The 15907-nt window shown below is 41.6% G+C and overlaps 1 protein-coding gene across 1 annotated transcript in view; it reads right to left on the bottom strand.

Annotated features, from left to right (window-relative positions):
- The window catches only part of RNF17 (ring finger protein 17), a 203058-nt gene that overhangs the window by 107735 nt on the left and 79416 nt on the right, over positions 1 to 15907 (bottom strand). The window contains exons 17-18 of the mRNA XM_073339251.1: positions 11923 to 12094; positions 520 to 710 (exon numbers count right to left, since the gene is read on the bottom strand). Of these exons, the coding sequence (XP_073195352.1) occupies positions 520 to 710; positions 11923 to 12094 (363 nt within the window). The remainder of the gene's footprint in view (positions 1 to 519; positions 711 to 11922; positions 12095 to 15907) is intronic.

Genomic DNA, 15907 nt, shown 5'->3' with positions numbered 1-15907 from the left:
TACTACTGCAGCAAGGTATTTGTGGGAATAGTGGATAAGGCATCTTCCCTTTATCTTCCCCTCTCTAATCCCTTTTTCGTTTAAAAAAAATCCTTATTTTAATGACCACTAAACATTCACAAAGAAAAACAAAACCAGAAAAACTTCAAGGTTGCCAAACTCACAGTGATATATTTTAGCTATTGTGTCAATTTGTGTTATGAATGAACAAAAATGATTTGAAAGCTTAGAAATAATTTTTCTTAAGGTCTAAGTCTGACAACTCTGCTTTGCCTCTTTTTGTGTTGCAATTAGAACCCAGTTATCCAAATGAGGTTTTGTGCCAGCAAAATGGATACATGTGAATGTAATCATTCCTGGGTGAAAAATTTTTGGAAGCTATTTACAACTGCAGAAACAAACCATGCTAGCACTACTAGTAAGGGTACAATTTATAGAATGTAAACTAGATTCCTTTAATTTTATTTGTATATTTTTTATAAATACAAATGCTTCAAGTCCTTTTAAGATGACACATACCTTGCTAACTCTGTAAAAACTAAAGCATCCTTAAGAGACACTGGCACGTCACTCCTTATTTTATTAACTGGCGGTTTCTTCAGATCTACAATGAGCACACCATCCTCTTCTCTGAATACTTTCATTATAACAGCTTTATTATTTACCATTCTCAAAAATTCTGTCTTAACTTCTTCCCCCCAACCTTCATTCTGTTTGGGGGAAAAATAAGTGTTCTTAAGGATCATAAAAACAAAAAACCATCACACTCAGAATGAAATCCTGACTCCACTGAAGTTAATTGCAAAACTCTCAATGACACCAATGGAGCCAGGATGTCACACTCAGTACCTAAACATTAAAAAGACCGGTTAGACCATCGAATCCTGTCAAGGTTCCTTCCCCACTCTGAACACTAGGGTACAGATGCAGGGATCTGCATGAAAGACCCCTTAAGCTTATTTTTACCAGCTTAGGTTAAAAACGTTCCCAAGGCACAAAATTTGTCTCGTTCTTGAACAGTATGCTGCCACCACAAGCGCTTTAACAAAAAACCGGGGAAAAGGACAACTTGGAGTTCCTCTTCCCCCAGCAATCCCCCCAAGCAATCCCCCCTTTCCTGGGGAGGCTTGAGAATAAACAAGTTGAGCACAGACCAGCTTGGGTTTCTTAGGACACTAAGAACCCAATCAGATTATTAAAAACCAAAACTTTATTAGGAGAACAAAACAAAGATAAAAGAAACACTCTGTAAGATTAGAATGGAAGATAATCTCACAGGCAGTCAGATTCAAAATGTAGAGAATCCCTCTAGGCAAAACCTTAAATTACAAAAAGACACAAACAGGAATACACATTCCCTCCAGCACAGCGAACGTACAAGCCAAAACAAAGAAAACTTAACACATTTTCTAGCTAGATTACTTACTAACTTTACAGGAGTTGGAGGCTTGCATCCTTGATCTGTTCTCAGCAAAGGTATCATACAGACAGACAAAAGCCTTTCCCCCCCACTCCAGATTTGAAAGTATTTTGCTCCTCACTGGTCATTTTGAGTCAGGTGCCAGCGAGATTACCTTAACTTCTTAACCCTTTACAGGTGAAAGGATTTTGCCTCTGGCCAGGAGGGATTTTGTAGCTCTGTATTCAGAAAGGTGGCTACCCTTCCCTTTATATTTATGACAAATCCATAACCTTGGCAGCGCAGAATTGCGCTCTATGGTATATTTTCTAGTGTTTCTTTTCAGGCCTAGTTTTAAATGGCTTCAGCAATGGTCTTTTCATCATTTCCTTTTGTAGATTACTTCCCATCATAAGATTTCACCATTTGATTTTTCCTGATATTCAAAATTAAAATTCTCACTTTCTTAATTTCATCTCATTACTTATAATTTTGCCCTCTTGAACCACCATAAACTTATTTGTCTCCTTCTTTGGAATTTACTTGCAGACTGTTTGGTACCCAGTAGTCATAGTTTGACCAAACTATGTTTTTTAATCTCTTGCCTTTCTTCAGGCAATCCCTCCAATCTGTTTCCACAGTTTCTTAGTACTGTTATTAAACACTTAAAAAAAACCAAAAACAGTGTAGAACCATTAAATAGAATTTAAAAACACTATAAATAGGCAATTTTTATTAATAAATGGAAGAGAATATATAATTGTAGGAACAGGAATAATATTTGTGGGGCTTACATTGTTGTGCTCATGGAACCCTCACAAAAATAGTGTATATTGTGAGACTATCCTAATGAGCAAAAACATTAGATAATAAGTCAGATTTTTAGTGTTCGTATAAATAGCACCAGCAGTGTGATAAGTGTTTGAGCACGTGAAATTAAAGGATTATGGGCAAAGATTTGGTCCCAGCTCAACACAGTGAGTCTCTAAAGTATACCATACAAACGTACCCATCTTAGAAGAGACTGCTAGAAAGCTGTGACATCCTGTAAGAAAAAGAGGGTTAATCACCCTTTGCAGTAACTGAGGTTCTTCGAGATGGGTGTCCCTGTGGGCACTCCACTTCAGGTGAACGTGTGCCTCTGCACCTTTGATTGGAGAATTTCAGCAACAGTGCTTGTCTGGGTTGTGCATATGCTCTCCCCGTCTCACGCCATTGTTGGCACCTATGTAGAACCATGCAACCAGACCCCCCTACATGGTTCCTTCTCTACTGCAGAGTCCATAGACTTAACCCTGAAGTATAGGGGAGGGCATAGGCGCCGACTTCTGCTTCCGCCGGTGGGTGCTTGACCCCTCTCTGCCCCCACACCAACTTCACCCCTGCCCCACCCCCATTCCAACCCCTTCCCCAAAGTCCCTGCCCCAACTCCGCTCCCTCCCTGCCCCATTCCAACTCCTTCCCCAAATCCCTGCCCCAGCCCTGCCTCCTCCCCTGAGCATGCCACATTCCTGCTCCTCCCACTCCCTCCCAGCACACCACCAAACCACTGTTTGGTGGCGGGAAGCGTTGAGAGGTAGGCAGAGAAGCGGGGTCGCAACACGCTTGGGGGCAGGTGCGGGTGGAGCTTGGATGCTGGTGGGTGCAGAGCACCCACTAATTTTTCCCTATGGGTGCTCCAGCCCCAGAGCACCCACAGAGTTGGCACCTATGGGGGAGAGGGGTGGGTAGTGGAACAGTCACAGGGACACCCATCTAGAAGAACTTCAGTTACCGCACAGAGTGAGTAACCTTCTCTTCTCTTTCAAGGAACGCGCCTCTGGGTGCTCCATTTCAGATGGCTGTCGAGCAGTGCCCCTCAGTGGATGTGGAAGGGGCTTCGGAGTTGTATGAGTAAGTGATAACACAGTAAGTCCTAACAAAACATCTGATCTTGAGCTCTGGTCAATCGCGTAGCGTTCTGCAAACATGTGTGGATGCCCAGGTGGCTGCATTATATATGTCTGTAATCGGTATATTGTTTAGAAAGGCTACTGAAGTTGATAAGGATCTGGGGGAGTAGGTTCGGATCCCTGCTGGGGTTGTATACCCTTCTGTTGCAATAAAAGTGGATGCACCCAGAAATCCATTTAGATAGCCTGTATTTGGAAATCGCTGAACCTTTAGATTGTTCAGAAGTCGAAATAAAAAGCCTTGATGACTTTCTGAAAAGCTTAGTCTTGTCAAGATAGAATGCTCGTGTGTGTCTGACATCTAGCATGTATAGTGCCAAGTCCCGTGTGGAAAAAATTAGGAGAGAGGTATTGGTTGATTCCAATGGAAAGGTGGTGGTATTCTGGGTAAAAATTTGGATGAGGTCTTAGGGTGACCCTGTCCTTAAAAAAGTTGGTATATGGTGGGTGTGCTATGAGGACCGCTAGCTCTCCCACTTGGTGGGCAGACGTAATAGCAACTAAGATAGCTACTTTTGACAGCTGTGAGAGAGAGTATGTTGCTAATGGTTCGAATGAGGCCCCAGTAAGGCAGCGTAGTACCAAGTTCAAGTCCCAAGGTGGGGTAGGTACATGTATTTCAGGGTAGACATTTCTGAAACCCTTAAGAAAGCATTTGGTGATAGCATGTGCAAATATGGATATCCTGTCCACCCTGTAGTGAAAAACAGTAATTGCTGCAAAGTGTACTCTGACTGAGCTAAGTAATAGGCCAGACTTTTTTAGTTCCTATACTGTATGTATTCTAATATCATTAGTAAGGGGGCGGTAAGGGCCCTGGCTTGTTTGTTTTGACACGATATGTTGAATCTCTTCCATTTATGCAGCTATTATGTATGGATGTCCTTCTGCTGTTTACTAATATGTCGTTCACCTGTTCCGAGCAGGTCAGTTCATCATGATGGAACCATGTGGAAGCCATGCTCTCAGATGAAGCCTCTCCAGGTTCAGGTGGTAAATTTGTCCAGCATCCTGTGATAGAAGGTTCTGCAGAAGTGGAAGAATGCACAGTGTACATGCTGCCATCCTCAACAGCTACGACTACCAAGTTTGTCTTGGCCACGTGGGAGCGACCAAGATGACTCTGGCCTTTTCGGTTCATATTTTGTGTATTAAACTCGATAGCATGGGGATAGGGGGAAATGTGTATAGCACAGGCGTGTCCCGTTTGAGGAGACGCATCCCCCAGGGATCAGAACCCCATCCCTGCTCTTGAGCAGAATTTCAGGCATTTGTAGTTCTGGGAGGTCACAAAGAGGTCTATGGATGGGTGACCCCAGTGTCTGAATATGTTCTGTAGGACTGTGATGCTCAGCTCCCACTCATGGTCCTGAGAGAATTATCTGCTCAATGTATCCACTATCATGTTTTGACATCCTGGGAGATACGAGACTGATATGCTGACATCGTGCTGGATACACTGTAGTTTCATGGCTTTGATGCATAAGAAGTGTGATCTTGCCCCTCCCCATCAGTTTATATAAAACACACAGACAATGTTATCTGTTTACCCTTCTGGACTTGTTTCTGATCAAGGGCAGGAAGTGCAAACACGCGTTGCAAACTGAACATAGTTCTAGGTTTATATACACAACAGTGTCTCTGAAGGTGACTATCTGCCCTGAATTGTATGGTGCTGTGAGCAAGCCCCATAGCCTATCGAGGAGGCGGCTGTGGTATCGTTGAAGGTGGAGTCTGTGTGAAAGGGACTCCCACACACACATTGTGGGGTTGAGTCCCCCAGTGCAGAGTCTTTGACTTTGAGTGGCATGGCAAGGTGCTTGTTCAGGCTGTATCTGTGTGAAATGTAAACGGTTCTTAGCCAACGCTGAACGCAGTGCATTGTGAAGCTTTGCGTGTCGTACCACAAATGCTGTTACCACCATACAGCCTAATAGTTGGAAGCAGGTCCATGCCGGTATCTGTGGTCTGTTCAGTATTGTTGAGATCATACTGACTATAGTGATGAATCTGGTCGGTAGCAGTGATGCTTTGGCCTCCAGAGTGTCGAGATGGGCCCCGATGAAGTCCAGTTTCTGCATGGGTGTCAGTGTTGATTTTTGTATGTTTATTTGTATTGCCAGCCTTGAAAATAGGGAGAGTGTCCCATAAGTAAGGCATCTTCCCGGGTGGGAGCTTTTAGTAGGCAATCACCCAGATAGGGAAATATTATCACCCCCTGCTTGCAGAGGTGTGCTGCCACTACTACAAGAATTTTGGAGAACTCTCGTGGTGCTGCCAAAAGACTGAAAAGGTAAAACTTTATATTGATAATGTTTTGTCCCCAGAGTAAATCTGAGGAACTTCCTATGAGCAGGATGTATGGTTATGTGAAAATGGACATCTTGGAGGTCGAGGGCCAAGAACGCCTACCCCTCTTCCAGTGCTGATATTATCGTTGCTAATGTGGCCATCCTGAACCATTGGACCCTTATGAATTTGTTGAGTTTCCTGAGGTCTAGAATAGGTCTCCATCCTCCGTTGTTCTTCTGTGTTAAGTAGTGGGAATAAAACCCTTTCCCTCTGTGTTGTGATGGTACTGGTTCCATGGCGCCCAAACATAATAGGTGGTTTACTTCTTGCCATAGAAGTTGTTCTTGAGAAGGGTCCATGAAGAGGGCTAGAGAGAGAGTGTGGGTAGAGTGGGATGGAGGTGAATGGTATCAAATAACCCATGTTGATTATTTCTGGAACCCATTTGTCCGTGGTGATGGATTGCCATGCCGAGTAAGAGGGATCAAACAGCGTCCAAAACAGGAGGGTCTGTGATGGTGTCAGCACTGAGGAATGGGGGAGGTCTCTTGGGCCCTCGACCAAACCCTCAAAATTGTTGTTTTGCAAAGGGTTGTTGGGATGCCAATGATTGAGTCAGAGGTGGTCGACACCTTGTAGGTTTCTGTGCCTTTGTGTGTTGTATTGCCTCTGTTGTTGGGCAAATGGGACAGATCTTGTAGGCTGGGTGGAATAGTATTTCCCCTGTTTTTTTCTTGGTGCAGGCATGTATATCCAAGGGAACAAAGGGTTACGCGAGAGTCTAAGTTGTGAAGGGACTTGTCAGTCTTTGTGGCAAACAACTTCTGACCATCAAAGGGGAGATCCTCCATGGTGGACTGTACCACCCTTGGGAAGCCAGACAAGTGAAGCCATGAAGCCCAGCGCAGAACTATGGCAATAGCTATGGAATGTCCCGCCATGTCTGCCGCATCTAAAGATGCCTGTAAAGCAATTTTGACTATTAGATGGCCCTCCGTGATGATAGCTTTATACTGGTCTCCTTTGTGCTCTGGTATGTGGTCAATGAAGTCTGTCAGTTGAAATAATGTGTGGTCGTATTTCATCATCAGTGCAGCAGAACTGACAATCGGGAATTTAAGACTGGCTGATGAGTAGGCCTTGCGGCCAAAGAGATCAAACCATTTCCACTCTATTGTACAGAGTGGATCTGTATTGGTGTTGTCTGCCTTATTGATTGACACTATCAACCACTAAGGAATTTGGTTCAGGATGAGAAAATAAGAAATATTACATCCCCTTTGAGGGGGTGTAGTATTTTTTATCTGCTCTCTTGCAAGTGGGCATTATTATTGCCATAGTCCGCCAATATGTTTTTAGCCAGCTCATAAGTGCTTTGTTCACTGGATGCACAATCTTTGATGAAACTAATGTTTGGAGAATGTCCAGTAATTTATGTTTGGACTCTGAAATCTCCTCTACGGGGATCTCTAGTGATTCAGTCATTCTTTTGAAGAGCTCCTGGAAATGTCTGAAGTCATCTGCAGTTATGGGTGGTGGAGGAATTATGGTCTCGTCTGATGAACAGAAGGAAATGTTGGTTGCTAGTGTAGTTTCCTGTTCCAGAGCCTCTTCCTGTTCTTCAAAAGTTTCCTCAAGGGGCTCTGATGGTACAGCCACTGAGGGTGGTGGGGAAGTTCTAAACTCTTTTCTATAGGTGCTCAGGGGCCTAGGTTAGTATCTCCTGTATGCTCCATAAAGATCCCAGTAGGGCCACTGCAAGGGGAATGGCAATAGGTGGTAGCATCCATTGGTGCCTATACCATGCCTGGTTGTCAGCTGAACAGGTGGACCTAATGCTGTGCTAGTTTGAATTGGAAAGGAGTGGTGTGATGAATAAGCACCTTCTTCCTCCTCATCTTCACTGGAAAATGGAGAGGCCAGAAGTGAGGTGGGTTGGCATGGTACCATGTATATCGAAACGTACCAAAAAATGGAGACGCTTGTGTTGATGAGACAAAAATCAGTCTTTGTGATATAGGAATTGGTATGGTAACTAATGGTTTTGATGCCGGGCTGGTCGACGCTGATAGTGCCGTTGTAATTGCAGAAAGAAAAGGAGTACTTGTGGCACCTTAGAGACTAACCAATTTATCTGAGCATGAGCTTTCGTGAGCTACAGCTCACTTCATCGGATGCAGGCGCTGGTGCTGACATCTGAGTGCTTTGTGCTATGGAAGCAGGAGGTGGTGCCACAGTCTACGTAGAGTGCACTGGTGCCACATATTTAAATGGCTCTATTGGTACCATGGCAGAGGAGGTAAACTTCTGGTTGCCTCTCGACTCTGAGCCTGCCCGCTTAAGGTCATTGGCTCTGTCAGTATACATGGTACCGGAGGATCCCAGTGTCTCGTACATACTCAGCCACAGTGCTGTCTGTGCTGAGGACACAGAAGGAGCCAGAGACTGTTTCTTTTTTGGTAGCTCTTTAAGAGGGGAAGTTGGTGCCTTTTTCCTCACTCCTTTTCAGAGGAGTGACCCTTCCTCTGTGAGGAGGGTGAAGGCTGTCAGAAGGGGTCGTTGGAGAACTTTGTCCAGAGGGAGTCTGCTGTCCAGGGTCAGATGCCAGGCACAGTGACTTCTCCATTATGATAAGTTTAAGTCGTAGGTCCCTGTCTTTTCTGGCATGAGCCTTTAAGTTGCTGCAGTGAGAGCATTTTTGAGGGATGTGTCCCCCACTGCGGCACTGAGAGTGTCTGCAATTGGGATCACCTCCCAGCAAGAAAAGCAATGCTTGAAGCCTGGCGAACTGGGAATGGCTCAAATTGTAGTGGGTCTGCCTTAAACATGGACACACACTATTCTAACGGGTAATAAAGAGGGAAAGAATTTTTTTCCTTAATAAAAAGAAACAGGGAGAAAGGGTTAACTAAATCTAATTAGAGGATTAAAAAGTCTATGCTAACAATAAAGACTATCAATTTTAACACTACTGGGAGCTCTGTCTGAGGCAGAGGATGGGTGAGAAGGAACTCGGGGGGTCTGGTCAGGCGGCGCTGATAGCGGTGTGCAACGGGAAGAGTGACCCAGATGAGCAGTGCTGCAGAAATTCTCTGATATGCGGGGAGCACGTTCACTTGAAGTGGAGCACCCACAGAGACACTCCTCGAAGAACTGTAAAACTTTGGCACCAAGCAAGGTCTTAGATCAGTATATCACTTCAATTTAAATCAATGTAAGCTGCATTTCGGAATCTAGGGCACAATATGACCCAAGAAGTTGAGAAGTTAATAAAAATTTGTCACATGCTAAATGTAATACTTTAATATTAGATTACAATTTCTTTTTTCTGAGCCCAATACTGGTAGCAGCCATCTTTACAGAAAGTGATGTAATCTGTAATAGCTCCAAGTGAGAGCTCACCACCAAAAAAGAAAAGTTAACCTTCTACGGGTGGCATCTGACACAGATGATGAAAATGAACATGCGTCAGTCCACGCTCCTTTAGATCGTTATCAAGCAGAACCCATCATCACCATGGAGACATGTTCTCTGGAATGGTGGTTGAAGCATTAAGGGACATATGAATCTTTAGTGCATCTGGAATGTAAATATCTTGCAACGCAGCTACAAAAGTGCCATGCGAACACCTGTTCTCACTTTCAGGTGACATTGTAAACAAGAAACAGGCAGCATTACCTCCTGCAAATTGTAACCAACTTTGTTCATCTGAGTGATTGGTTAACCAAGAAGTAGAACTGAGTGGACTTGTAGGCTTTAACATTTTACACTTTTATTTTTGAATGCAGTTTTTTTTGTACATAATTCTACATTTGTAAGTTCAACTTCATGATACAGTACCTGTATGAGGTGAACTGAAAAATACATTTTTTGTTTTTTACAGTGCAAATATTTGTAATAAAAATAAAGTGAACACTATACTTTGTATTCTGTGTTGTAACTGAAATTAATATATTTGAAAATATAGTAAATATCCAAAAATATTTTAAATAAATGGCATTCTATTGTTTAACATCGTGATTAATTTTTTTAATCGCTTGACAGCCTTACTTTCTACATTTGACAGCATTTTTGGTATAATCACTTTCCCTGCACAGTCCTGCTCTCCTCTTTGTGTGGGTTTCTTTCCCTTTGTGTGTGAAACATTTAAAAAAAACAAAAAGCACAATGGAAAGTGTGGTTCTAAAACCTCAATAATTGGTAGATGTACTCAAAAGCAGGTTGGACCTTTTGGGAGCATTTTTAGGTCAACTATGCCCCTTCAATTTTGAAGGGAAATGTTTAGTTTAAATTATACTCTGCTCTTTTTGATTAAGCCATTATTAAAGCAACTGAGATCTCACATTGACTGTAAGTCACAAATAATATCAGCAAGATCAGAACACCAGGCTTTGAAACAATGCAACTATAAACCATTAAAAAAATTCAGTTTGTTTATGGTAACAGGTCTTTTTGCCATCTCATATTTTTTTATTTAACTCTTGGAATGAGCAAAATCAGTGGTTTTCCCTTCACAGTTCTAAGCCTGTGTGTTTCTAGTTTGAAAATTTAGGCAAGCAGAGGAGATCATTTCAATAATTTAGACTTGCAAGTTAATTGTTATCACTTATTTTATCAGTGTAATATGAGCTGAAATGTCTGCCATTTAAGGTTGTCTACAGTGATATCCCTAGAAATGTATGGATATATTATTTCAACATCTCTGTCCACATAGGAACATTGCACAAGTGAGGCTAACTCAATGAGCACAAATAAAAGCAACTTATGTCCTTTTTTAAGGAACAAGTGTTAGTAAGAAGTGGGGAGAGTTGGACAGAAGAAAGCATGAAGGAACATCAAGACTATTTTAAAAGGTGAGCAGCACCAGGTTTTTGGTAAAAAAGGAAAACAATCAGATATTTATGAAACTATTCTAAAAGAGGACTGTTCTATACCATTCCCTATTTGGTTGAATTTTGAAAAAAGACAGACATGCCCTTGGCCCAAGTTATCAGACAACGAATTCTATATTTCTCTTTTTTGGTATGTGAGAAAAGGACATCTCCAGAATAACCCCCAAACCAGCGAAGTATAAATCTTTTACTGTAATATATCCTTTAAAACATTAATTATTTTTAAGAAATGCCAGTTGCTGTGTAAACTATCATTACATACATAGTTTGGAAAATAACCATGTCATAAATAGAAAGGAAAGGGTAAACCCCTTTAAAATCCCTCCTGGCCAGAGAAAAAAATCCTCTCACCTGTAAAGGGTTAAGAAGCTAAAGGTAACCTCACTGGCACCCGACCAAAATGACCAATGAGGAGACAAGATACTTTCAAAAGCTGGGAGGAGGGAGAGAAACAAAGGGTCTGTGTGTCTGTCTATATTCTGTCTTTGCTGGGGATAGACCAGGAATGGAGTCTTAGAACTTTTAGCAAGTAATCTAGCTAGGTACGTGTTAGATTATGATTTCTTTAAATGGCTGAGAAAAGAACTGTGCTGAATAGAATAACTATTTCTGTCTGTGTATTTTTTTTTGTAACTTAAGGTTTTGCCTAGAGGGGTTCTCTATGTTTTGAATCTAATTACCCTGTAAGGGATCTACCATCCTGATTTTACAGGGGGGATTTCTTTATTTCTATTTACTTCTATTTTTATTAGAAGTCTTCTTGTAAGAAAACTGAATGCTTTTTCATAGTTCTCAGATCCAAGGGTTTGGGTCTGTGGTCACCCTATGCAAACTGGTGAGGCTTTTCATCCAACATTTCCCAGGAAAGGGGGGGTGCAAGTCTTGGGAGGACTGTTCATTGTTCTTAAGATCCAAGGGTCTGGGTCTGTAGTCACCTAGGCAAATTGGTGAGGCTTTTTACCAAACCTTGTCCAGGAAGTGGGGTGCAAGGTTTTGGGAAGTATTTGGGGGGAAAGACGTGTCCAAACAGCTCTTCCCCTGTAACCAGTATTAGTTTGGTGGTGGTAGCGGCCAATCTAAGGACAAAGGGTGGAATATTTTGTACCTTGGGGAAGTTTTGACCTAAGCTGGTAAAGATAAGCTTAGGAGGCTTTTCATGCAGGTCCCCACATCTGTACCCTAGAGTTCAGAGTGGGGGAGGAACCTTGACAAACCACAAGCCTATCTTTTTAATATATAACTTGATAGAACTGCTGTATACCTCTGAATTCTCCTTGTGATTTTTTGGGGTATTTGGAAAGTCACGAAAATAGGACTAATTTTAACTTCCATAATAAAAAACCTGAATGAAATTCTCTCTTAAACAGTACAAACAACGCTTACTTACTGAGTTTTTGGGAACTATGTCCTTCAGCGAGCACTGCACTGCTAACGGAGGAATATCTCTGAGCTGCGCCTCTATACATGGATCAGGCTTCCTTATAAACACACACAAGTCATTTACCACTAAGCTCTGTGGAACAACTTGTTCTGGCCTCACCACAGGGACACCACCAATCCTAGTGGGAATATAAACAAACAATGATAGTACAAAAATGGAGCGTAGTCTGGGAGCATCTGTAATTCCGTGAGCAGATAATGATAGAAAAATGAGAGGTTTCATTTGATTCATAAAAATCTACAGAATCATAATTTCAATGGTGTCATCCTATAGGGCATGACAGTGAGAACTTGCTCTCCCTTTCCCCCCAGCTCCTAACTCCAAGTCCTCTGGTTGGGGGAAATTTTGATAATACAATGTTGTTGGAAATGAGTCACGTTGGGTATCATTCGAAAGCCCTTGCTCCCACAAACATGACAAACCTAGAACAATTATGTAGATATATATTATAGAAAATGTTTAAAAATCCGCTTTTTAAAATTATACTTTAGCACACGCATGTCAAACATACACCCCCCAAAGTTAAATTGTGGCCTTCAACTGGTGGTACTGTTTTATCAGTTAATGCTCAGAACATGATACTGGATACATTTTGGGATGATGCGGTGATTCACGAAGTCGGTTGAGTCTTTGTTGCTCTTTATTTAACCCGTCAGGACTGTTAATTGGAATTTGCACCTGACAGTACTATAAGACATTGTGAAATATTTCTCCCTTTAGATTCAGCCAATCATTCTGCAATGATTACTTGGTACACGTCGCTGAAAAAAAAAAAAAGGTATAGAAAAGTCTGACTCTGACATACGGGAGGAATTTCAAAAGGAAACTGGGTTATTTAAAGGTTGCTAGTTCCCCTCTGTGCACTTGGCTCAGACAAAGTTCTAGAATACAAAAAACAGATCAAAGTCATTGGGGGGTTGATGGCATCAGACAGCATCCAAATGATCTTTCCTGGTATTTCCTGGCAACCCCATAACTCCTGGATTGTCAAACTAAATATTAAGCATGAATGGAATGACTTCCCCAGAAGCAACCAAGCACCCCGTAGACTAATTAGGTGATGTTAAATGCCAAGGGGCCACTTTAAAGCTACAGGATGAGCTTAGTCACAAGGGCAACCCATCAGAATATGACAGACTGGAGCTCATTAATATCACGATGGAAGTAGTCTTCAGTGATGATACCTAAAAAAGTGTCAGTTGAATGGATACGTTGGGTCATGACTTGTATGAAGCCCTCAAAAAGAATTATCCAAGGCTGTGTCAATCTATGGGCTCCAATCAAGAAGAGACTAAAATGTGCTCAGATGCAAAGTAAGTCAGCATGAAGGTGGCAGGGACTATTACACAGCTATCCAGTCAGGTCACTGTTTGCTCATCTCCTCATTGTCTTCAGATCTCAGCGTGATGTTGATCTATGTGAGACTTTGGGAAATATGAGTTCTCCATGGTACCATGATCGATGTTTGAATGCACTGGAACAATGTCAGTGTGCCGGGAGAAAAGAAAAATAACGAATATCTTGTATAGTCTTCCTAAACCAGCACCTACTGACAATGTGACCAGTACAGGGCTTTCAGTGTAGCAATCGTAGATAGTGTGGCTGAGGTACAAGCCCGCAACAAACCAGAAACTCTTAACACCTTCAAAAATTTAGCTCAACACTTAATTATAAGGGTATAGAGAAAATAGTGGACTTATGATGACCTAGCATTTGACACATTTACAGAGGAATCAATAGCAGAAAGAAGAAACTCCATGGTACTGCACCTGTCCAACATAAAATCATTGACTTTACAAACATCCATAAAGTCACAGTCAAAAAACTACGGTCACATAGTTGCATGAAGGATGAGTTAACCCTATACCTTCCAGGAAACATGCTCCAGCATACAAAGAATTGCTCAAAGAATTCTTTTGTCACATAGCATAATGAAGTTGCTCCCTCACATTAAATGGAGTTTCTTCGTAGTTCACATGAAAAGACTGACACTAAAATTATCTCGCATGTCATCAATGGCAGAGACAGAGGCGCTACTAAACTCTGGATTTTTTGCATAAGAGATGTATGTTCTAGTGCTCTCTAGAAGATACTACCCAAGCCTTCTGCAAGACTCCATTTTTGTGCCTGTTGCTGGGGAACAGAATTCATGTATATTCCTCAGAGATGTGTTCCTATCACCTGTACCATTAAAAACCACCACACTTGTCAGGTTTCTACGTCTTTTCAGGATGTGACGCTACTGGCTGGCTGGAAAAATCAAATTACCTTACGGGAAGGCATTTGATTCAGCAGCTGAAGACTCTCTCCTCACTCTGAAGGTGCTCAGAACTGATGAGGTCACAAATGCACTGTATGCATTCATGTGCTGAGTCTACCATTTGAAGACAAACATTACAACACTTGCAGAGATACACTGGTGGATATTTTCCAAGAAGCAGACAAATGGAGAAAAACTGCCACTGACAAAGGGTGCATTTATACCTCCTATCAAGAGGGCAAATTATCAAGCAATGGAATGGCTCCAGGATGACTAAACACATCCAAAACACTCCCCTAACTGGCATGGAAAGGATGGACTGATCACACCAGTTGTGTGTGAAATACCATTTGCTCCCAAATCAATCCTTTAGTTAATCAAACAGTTGTGTGCGAAGAGCAAATGCTCACCACCCTGCAAATGTTTGGCTAGCAGTCTGCTTTGTACGGAGATATGCGTGGACGAAGATCAGTGTGACAACGTGTCTAGCAATGGTGCCCTAAACAGAGACAACACTCATAACTGATGAATAAATGTTTTCAGTCCTACATACCAAGGCCAACTTCCTTAGGATTACCAAAGATCTACATCTTTTTGTAAGCAATGCAACCTATGTTAAAATATAATTTTTAAAAAGCTGATTTTAAAACATTTTCTTGAATATGTACCCACATAACTGTTCTATGTTTGTCACGTTTGGCATCATTGTGTTAATGGAAAAAAGGGCTTTTGAATGATACCCAACTTGACCCATTTCCAACAATACAATTATCCCCACTAGAGGAGCTGGGCAGGATGACACCACTGGAAATCTGATCCTGTAGATTTTTTACAAATCAAATGATACCTCCCCCTTACCTTTCTATTGCTAACATGCCCATGGAATAATATTTTACATTATGCTTTCAGATACCATATTATTTCTTAAAAAAAGTTTTAATTTGATGATCAGTATAAAGTAGTATTTTTTTATATTATAAAAAGAACTGGGTCTTAAATTAAGTCCATTTTGAATGAACATTTTTTTAAAAACAATTCCAAGGACTGGGGTCAAATTACTGTTTATTTACAGAAAGAAACCGTCCTTACAGCCAAGTCAAAATACTGTGAAAGCACAAGCAATTCTGTAACATGTATTCATTTTACAGATAGGAAAGTTTAGGCAGAGAAGTTAACTGACTTCATAAGAAAAGGAGGACTTGTGGCACCTTAGAGACTAACCAATTTATTTGAGCATAAGCTTTCGTGAGCTACAGTTCACTTCATCGGATACATTCAGTGGAAAATACAGCGTGGAAATTTATATACACAGAGAACATGAAACAATGGGTGTTACCTTTTGTAGTGATAATCAAGGTGGGCCATTTCCAGCAGTTGACAAGAACGTCTGAGGAACACGGGGGGGGGGGGGGGGGAGATGGATGGATGGATGATAAACAGATTACAGACCTAAAAGTGGCAATTCAACAAAAAAAACTTCAAAAACAGACTCCAACGAGAGACTGCTGAATTGGAATTAATCTGCAAACTGGATACAATTAACTTAGGCTTGAATAAAGACTGGGAGTGGATGGGTCATTCCACAAAGTAAAAAGAAAAGGAACCCTGTGGCACCCTAGAGACTCCTTTTCTTTTTGCGAATACAGACCAACAGGGCTGCTGCTATGAAAT

This window comes from Lepidochelys kempii, chromosome 1, assembly GCF_965140265.1.
Source record: "Lepidochelys kempii isolate rLepKem1 chromosome 1, rLepKem1.hap2, whole genome shotgun sequence".
NCBI lineage: Eukaryota > Metazoa > Chordata > Testudines > Cheloniidae > Lepidochelys > Lepidochelys kempii.
This window is presented reverse-complemented; position numbering and strand designations above follow the sequence as displayed.